At 46.0% G+C, this 8,583-nt stretch overlaps 1 protein-coding gene across 1 annotated transcript in view; it reads left to right on the top strand.

Moving 5' to 3' along the window:
* LOC115536334 (G-protein coupled receptor 20) overlaps window positions 1-7,090 on the top strand; it is a 7,282-nt gene extending 192 nt beyond the window's left edge. Inside the window, exons 2-6 of the mRNA XM_030348159.1 lie at window positions 2,093-2,295; window positions 2,580-2,836; window positions 3,412-3,544; window positions 4,266-4,779; window positions 4,894-7,090. Of these exons, the coding sequence (XP_030204019.1) occupies window positions 2,113-2,295; window positions 2,580-2,836; window positions 3,412-3,544; window positions 4,266-4,779; window positions 4,894-5,036 (1,230 nt within the window). The 5' untranslated portion in view covers window positions 2,093-2,112 and the 3' untranslated portion in view covers window positions 5,037-7,090. The remainder of the gene's footprint in view (window positions 1-2,092; window positions 2,296-2,579; window positions 2,837-3,411; window positions 3,545-4,265; window positions 4,780-4,893) is intronic.
* Window positions 7,091-8,583: the final 1,493 nt, after the last annotated feature.

The raw sequence follows: 8,583 nt of genomic DNA, 5'->3' as shown, positions 1-8,583 counted from the left end.
AACACAAGACTACATGTTGAAAGGATGAAACAGGTGTGGCCATCTTTTTTCTCATGGACAAAAAAGACAAATTAGCTGAATTAATAACTCATCATTGTCTAGTCTGGTGGTCTAAAAGGATAATTCAGCACTGATGACCGTTTGGTTGATTGTCATGAGTTATGGTACAGATGGTCTACTGTTTCATTGCTGTATCCAAATGTTGCGTACTCTTGGAATGTAACGCAAACTTTACCAAAATATGGTAGACGTTGTTATATTTTCATGAACAAAACTTTGATAAATTCACCAGGAAGAAACAGAAACCAGTAAAAACTCATGCTCTGATGATGAATACTCTCAACTCAAACTTAATACTGCTGCTGTAGATTGTTGTAGGAGATATCAAGTGGGATACTGAAAAAGCTCTGTGCTAAACTAATAATATGATTTGGAGTAAATTATGATGAGGTGTTGAGTCAGTGTGAAGGCAAATCCGAGTTATGTTGATTCCGGTCCATCTGTATGATTATGATGAAGAGAGAGGGAGAATATATATAATATCAATCTTATCGCCAAGTCATGTTAACAGATAGTAATTCATCCGTCTTGTGTATTCAAAGTCACTTTATCATAACTAAGGTATTACGCTGCTTTCTAACAGAAAGTTGAGTGTTGACTTGACATTGTTCAGGGGCCATTTCTGTCTAGTTTTATTCCTGAGTATCGGAGGGATGTTGGAAACAGCCAAGCTCCATATTTCACCTTGGAAACTGGTGATATCCAGTAGGCATAAGTAAACTTTCACCTCACCAATTCCATAAAGGGATGAGTCAAATTCAGTAATTCGACTCATGTAACAAGTGGCCATTGACGTCACAATAGTCAGCAAGGAATTCATTTATATTTCAAATAACCCCCAAATCCATAAACAGTGAAGATATAATACAATGCAGCCTCCTATTTAAATGTATAGTTTGATTGAAGTCCTGTCTGGCTAGTGTATACATCCAGTCTCTTTAAAGTCGTTCACACTCAAACAGGATGCGTGCACTTCTTTAAATGGACCAGGTGGAGGGGCGACATACATCTTACTCTCAGTAAACCAAGTGTCACCTGTGTGTTTAGTTAGAATCGTTCTTATAATACATACACTAGTTTAATACCACAGTGCTGTGACAGTGACAGTCTCTCCTTCTTGTGAACATCACCTGACTTAACACAAGTTGGGTGAAGGACATACACAGACATACACGCACACACACACACCAGGTCTTGTCTCTGCAGTGACACAGTGGTTTGTTGAAAGATGTCACATCCTTTTTTTAGAGTAGGTATTAAAATATGTTCACTGGCTTTAAATGGAGGCTTACAATAGAAGGACAGTGTTTATAAAACGTGTACGGGGGGGGGGAGGTTGCCGTCGGGATTAACTCTCTACTGCTGATGTTGACGTTACTTTTGTGTGTATGTGTGATTTGGTATTAGTGTATATGTGTGTGTGATTTTGTAATAGTGTTTGCATGTGTGATTTTTTATTAGTGCGTGTGTGTGTGTGTACTATTTTGTTTTAGTGTGTGTGTTTTTTTGTATTAGTTTGTGTGTGTGGGGGAGATTTTGTGTGTGTGTGTGTGTGTGTGTGTGTGTGTGTGTGTGTGTGTGTGTGTGTGTGTGTGTGTGTGTGTGTGTGTGTGTGTGTGTGTGTGTGTGTGCGTGACATTTCTGTATGAATTTGTGAGGGACATATTGTACAAATGTCTGATGGGTGCATGCTCCGTGTCTAAGTATGGGTTTGCTGAGAAAGAATTCTAACGTTTCTGAGCCTTGTTGATCTGTTCTAAGAATGCACACCTCATCATTTAAAGTAGAATGGCTTCATCTATTTATAAACATCTGCCTTCCTCGGGCAGAGGTCTGGCGTTGCAAAGACTTTTGGATTTACTCTTCATCATTCATTATTGGAGCCAGAAACCAGTGGTCTTCTTTCCAGTCACCCATCGTTAATTTAATAACTTTATAGCGACTTTATCTTTAACCGTTTCTAATTTGATCTGAACCAAGACCATTTCGGTTGAACCAGGCCTTAACTTTGCTCTCCTCTGGCGTTATACAGAACCCTAAGCCAATAATCCAATGGAGAACATTCTCGGGGATGTCAGCAGCAGCACCACCGTGAAGCTGCCGCCGAGCCCGACGCCAGGACCGACCAACTGCAGTGCGTGGGACCAACAGTGGGGGGCGCCATATCTGCACAGGCTGGCGCACCTCGATGCTCAGCTCTATCAGGATTACTATGCAGTGTGGCTCTCACTTCTGGTAGGGCGCTATGAAGCCTTTTTTATAGGCTATAGTACATATTTGTATATGTATGTAAAATAAATTGCATTATTTGCGTTACATTATTTTATTTGCATAGGGCTTTCTTATGACTATATTTGCATTTATTCCAGTTGTTGATTAACATGCTTTGGAGATTATTTTTTTATAATTGTTTCACAGAATGTTTTTATTCAGGTAAGACTTTTTCAAGAAAATGGTTTAAAAAAGAATGATTCATTTTTTGATACTTTGAGAGATGTTTCTTTCACCCTCCCCCGAAGGTGTCCAACTGCCTGATGCTGGTGATCGGCGTGGTCCTCAACAGCCTGGCCCTCTACGTGTTCTGCGGCGCGTCCACCCAGTCCTCCGCGCCAGTGGTTTACACGATAAACCTCGCGATAGCCGACCTGCTGGTGGCGCTGTCGCTCTCCGCGCGCATCGCGCTCTACCACAGCGGCGGGAGCTGCCTGGCCTGCTCCTACGTGCATAACTTCAGCTACTTCGTCAACATGTACTGCAGCATCCTCTTCTTGACCAGGTAGAGACCAATGTCTGCTCCGTCGCCTGCAACTGGTCCAAAATGCTGCTGCACGTCTCCTCACTGGAAAAAGGCGATATGACCACATTACCCCTGTCCTGGCCTCTCTCCACTGGCTTCCTGTGGTTTTTAGAATTAAATTCAAAATTCTGTTGTTTACTTTTAAATCTCTACATGGGCTGGCACCTAAATATATGTCAGAGCTGGTCTGCATCCATGCTCCATCTAGAGATATTCGATCAGCTCAGCAGATGCTGCTGGATGTACCCAGGTGCAGACAAAAAACAAAAGGCGACAGAGCCTTCGCTGTGGCCGCTCCTAATCTTTGGAACAGTGAGTCTGAGATCTGCCCAGTCTATAGACCAGTTCAAAACGCAACTAAAGACTCACTTTTTTACATTGGCTTTTAATACAGATTAAGATTTCATTTTATCTTATTCATTGTTGTTGCTAATATGCAATATTAAGCCTTCTTGTTCTTTGTTTTGTTTTTTATATTGTATTTGTGTACAGCACTTTGGTCAACTACTGTTGTTTTAAAATACAAATAAACTTGACTTGACTGTCTCTGGTAGCATCTGCATCGACCGCTACCTGGCAGTGGTGCACGCCTCGGGCACGCTGCACCGGTGGAGGACGGCGGGAGCCGCCCGCTGCCTCAGTGCTCTAGTGTGGTTCATCGCTGTGGTGGTCACCTACTCCTTCCAGGTAGACACGCACGCACACACACGCGTACAAGCACACACACGCGTACAAGCACACACACGCGTACAAGCAGGCATGAAAACATTCTGGCACACTCAGACCACTGAAGGAAGCGCATATGCTCTCTCACACTGACACAAACGGCCCCCACACGGTGTACACTATGTTCAAGTAGAGTATGAGTAGGACATATAAATAAGCTCAGCTAAAAGCCTCCTGGGAACCAAAGACACACACACACACACACACACACACACACCTTTGGTTCTGGTCTTCTCCTGCACTCAAGAGGCCTGGTGGGGCTGCTGCCTTGGCGGGGCGGGGGGTGTCGCAGAGTCCTGCTGCCGTAGGGCAGTCTGGAGGACGGGCTGGGGGGGCCTCCTCCTAGCCCGTCCAGGGGGCGGAGCTAAGCGGAGCGCCCTTCCACTGGGGGGAGGGGGCTCCGTCCCCATCCCCCGGCTGCCGTGGTGCCGAGCACAGGTTTGGCCTGCAGCCCTCGTGATAAAACCCTCATGACAGTGTGTCCCGTTTTAGCATAACACGACCACAAGGATGTGAATACTAGCTTGCGTACGTATATCCACTGCTCTCTTTCTGCCCCTTTCTCCTCTGTCGCCCCCCCCCCCCCCCCCCCCTCACCCCCCTCACCCCACCCCCCCCCTCCTCCTCTCTCTCTCCCTCCCAACCCCCCCTCCCTCCACCCCCCCCCATCCACCTCCTCTAGACCGCGGCGCTAGAGTTCGGCAACTCCTGCGTGCTGCTCCCCACCCTCTTCTACCTGACGGTGCTGGAGTTCCTGCTGCCCCTGCTGGCCGTGGTGGGCTTCACCCTGCGCGTGGCCTGCTTCCTCAGCTCCGCCCCCTCCGGCCGGGGCCACGCCCCCATGCCCCGCCAGAGCCTGGAGCGGCGGGCGCGCGCCGTGCGGCTCCTGGCCACCGTGCTGGTGGTGTTCACCGTGTGCTTCACGCCCTTCCACGTGCGGCAGGCCCTGGTCTACTTCCGGGTGAGAGGCGGGGGAGGGGGGGGAGCTAGAGGAGGAGGAGGAGGAGGAGGAGAGGGGGAGGAGGGGCCAGGGAAGGAGGCGGGGCAGGTGCTGGCCTATCACGTGACGGTGACGCTGAGCAGCCTCAACAGCTGCCTGGACCCCGTGGTGTACTGCTTCGTGACGGACAGCTTTAAGAGGCTGTGGCGCCGCAGGATGAGGAGGAGGAGGGGCAGGGGGGGGAGGAGGAGGAGGGGCGGGGGGGGCTGGCGGAGGGGGGTGTGGGCGACCGGGGAGGAGGAGGAAGGGGAGGAAGGGAGGACAAGCCGCGGGGCGGCGGGGGGCTCGACGGTGGCGATAGGGGGAGGAGGAGGAGGAGGAGAGATGCCGTCGGTGAAGAAGTGTTCAGGGACAGCCATGGCGCTGGCTCAGAGTGTGGCCACGCTCACGCTGGCCTCCGTGCCCGGACCCTCCCCTGCCTCTTCCAACCTCGCTCGGGAGCACTCCGCCTAGAGGACCTCCAGGTAGACCTCATTCCCAAGGCGGAGGAGCTGGTGCCATGCTCAGCAGAGACATAGCGATAAAGGGATGACATAGCAGAAGAGTTGCTACGGAAGAGGATGATGAGGTCAGATAACGGAGCCTGCATCTTGTATTAATGGCTGAAGTCTATCCTTTGGGTATTTAAGGGCCTTTTAGTGCAGGCAGTGGCGTGCACAGGTAGACCCAAGGTGGTGCTATAGCACCTGCCCTTTGCCCCCTGACCCTATCAAGTGCCCTTTTGAAAAAAATAAAATAATCTGAATTTTTTTTTTTTTTTTTAAACAGTGTATGTGGCCCATGCCGACATTATCATCTATAAAGGCCCGACAATTAAAAACGTGTGATAATAATGGCCCAATATATATGCCCCCCCCCCCCCCCCCCCCCCTCCTCCTCGCACACAACTCTCTTCCTTTGTCAACGTGAACTCGCAGAGCGGACACAAACGGAGGCGCGTTGCAGCTGTAGTTCACAGCTGCTGCCCACACACACCTACTCCCCTGCCCTGCCCAACCGGCGATGTAACACATAAATGAATTGAGTCTAGAGTGTATTGTTTGCCCCCTAAGCCTCCTTTCTGGATACTGTGACTGAGGAGCTGAAGTCCCACTGCTAGAATCATTCAGTCCTTCTACCCTTCACGGTACATGCCAACTGGGTAAGCATGCCAAACGCAGAAGCCAAGGAAGCCGTCCACATCCTGATTTCTATGGAGAAGACGAGGACCAGCTGAAGACAGAACTAAAGGTGTTCCACTCCAGCTTTCCTGCAAAAGACCTCAAAGAAATCTTTGCCATACTGAGGGAAAACAGTGGCCGGCTCATCTTTCCTGCCTTTGTGAAGATGATAAAAATCGATGAAACATTGCCAGTGACAACTGCTTCTGTGGAGAGATAATTTTCAAAGCTGAAAATTATCAAAACTAAACTAAGAAGTCTGTGTGGAGAAGAACGGCTCTCTGACCTTCTCCTGCTTGCTATAGAAAAATATATCAAGATCAATCATAGTGAGGTCATCAACATCAAGACATGGCACTGAGGAGGATGCTGCTTTAGAAAAGTGGTAATGATCACTCTTCACTTCGAAATGACACTTTAATGTGCCCTTATTTTTCCCTGAGCACCTGCCCCCCAGAATGTCTGTGCACGCCACTGAGTGCAGGTGTGATTTTGGTTGATTTCTCAACAAGCTGACATAGTCCATCAGTAAGAACTAGATAAAGTAGAATTTCAAAGATAGAGAAGTAAACCAACTCAGTCCCCTTCGATTATTCTAAAATTGTTCTATCGATATTTCCAAATATGTTTAGAGAACGGCTCTGGGACATTCTGAGTCTATGATGGCCCGTGTGATCGTAAGAGTGAAACAGAGACTGAGGCAAACGTGCTGAAGGCGGGGGTTGTGTAGGGGAAGGACAGCGTGCAACGGAGCTGCCCTCTCAAAGCGAACGCATTTAAGAGGCTGGAGACGGAGCCTGCCCTCAACAGAATAAACTGTTGTAGTCGTAACTCTCCCCAGAGCTTATTGTAAAAACCACTCTCCGCGCCTCGTGTTTACCTGTTCGTCTCATCGTGTCTGGACGGAGACGCGATGTTTGCCGTTTCTATAGCGATCCTCGTATCCCAGGAGTATTCCAGGAAATCCTGCGGACGCTGATAACATTGTTTACGTGATGGAAGTTACTAAGTGAGGTTTCGTTCATTGTTTCCTCTTTTGAATCACATGGAAGTTGTTCACGACGTGGCACATTATGAAACAAAGTTTGACTGACAGACGCTAAGAGGTCAAACGCAGTCGACGCGTCTGGGATAGTAGGCCCTACATTGAGATTGTGGAAGCCATTGCCCTATACTCTTTCCCTTTCACTACGTATAAGTGGACCAATACAAGTGTATTCATGACTTAAAACTTTAGTTATTGTAATTTTTTCATATTTTATATCACATAATGTACTCAAAAACCAAAGAAATTACTTCAGAATTTGTAATTGTCAGTCTCTAAAATAAAGTTTCTTTTATTTTGTATTTTCTATACTTAATTCTCCAAATCATTTTTTGAAAGATAGTTATTCACAAAGGTTTAAGCCATACGTTGTATAATTTATTGCTGCATTATTCGATTTAGTTATTGAAATGTATATTAATGTCGATTTAATAGAGAGCCAGTGAGCCATAATTGACAAAATTTAAAAATGATGTTGTTTTTCATTCATTTGTTTTGCTCGGCATTTATTTTCATCACGGTAGTTATAGTATAGTTTAGTCTAGGAGGTAGATTACTCTATTTTTTCAAATTAACTAGTAGGCCTGCCCTATTAGTAGTATTTTTATTCCTAAAACTCAAGTTAATCAAGTTGTAAAGTAAATGTTGCCAATACATTGTGGATCCACAAGAGGTCACTGTTTATCCACATCGAGGGGTCTGATAAAACGCTGACCTTGGAGCAGAGCTACCATGTCATTGGATGTCGGCCAATCTATCATTAAGCCATGTCACTACGTCACCGGTATATTGTTGCACAGATAATGTGTGAGTGAGTAAGTGAATGGGTGTCGATAAATAGCCTACATACCCTGCAACCAGCATAATCCCACATATTCAATATAAATGATAAAATACAATGTTTGGATTGATATGGAATACTGCGTATTTCAAGGGCTTGAATCAGTTAATGACTCAGCAGGTCCCCTAGTAACCCCAGGGTCGGGTATGATACTTTTTTTGACCTCGCTAACAAATAAGGTCCCGTCGTGCGACTGCTGATGAAACACGCGGCCAGACTGCGGTTTCACTGCCGCTTCGACACTTCTGCCAAGAAAATGCCATTAGGCTTACTCAGCGTCTGATTTCCTCCAGACAGATGCGAATATTTTCTGGGTTAAAGAACAGGGGAGCCGTCAGCCAATTTTCTTTGCATGTGCATGTTCGTTTGCATCTGATTGTATGTTCTTGCACGTGATCGTCGCAGGCTGCTGATCTTGACTCGTGATGCAAATGCTTTGGCTTGCATGTACACACACACACACACACACACACACACACACACACACACACACACACACACACACACACACACACACACACACACACACACACACACACACACACACACACACTCTAAAGTTGTCATGTTTTCCTTTAAACCTATATATTCTATTTTCACATTCACAAGAAAAAAAGAGTCATACACAATGTACTTCAGATTTTTTTTCTTTCTTAAGGTGCGTTCCATACAGTGTGAAGAGTCCCGTAGGAAGGCCCAAGCATGATATATTTACACAAGTTTATATTTATATGTGTGTATATACAATCCTTATATATATATAAAACATAGGCCAAAAAAAATAATCTGCAAAATAAAGAACCTAAAGAGAGAAATATATTTGTATAATATTATATATACATATATATATATATATTGCATCGTATTTATCTATTTTATGACAAAGGCATTTGTAGAGTATACTACACAAACCTGTTACCCATTAGTATATTCTATGACTTCTATTTCTGTCAA

This window comes from Gadus morhua, chromosome 22, assembly GCF_902167405.1.
Source record: "Gadus morhua chromosome 22, gadMor3.0, whole genome shotgun sequence".
Lineage (NCBI taxonomy): Eukaryota > Metazoa > Chordata > Actinopteri > Gadiformes > Gadidae > Gadus > Gadus morhua.
This window is presented reverse-complemented; position numbering and strand designations above follow the sequence as displayed.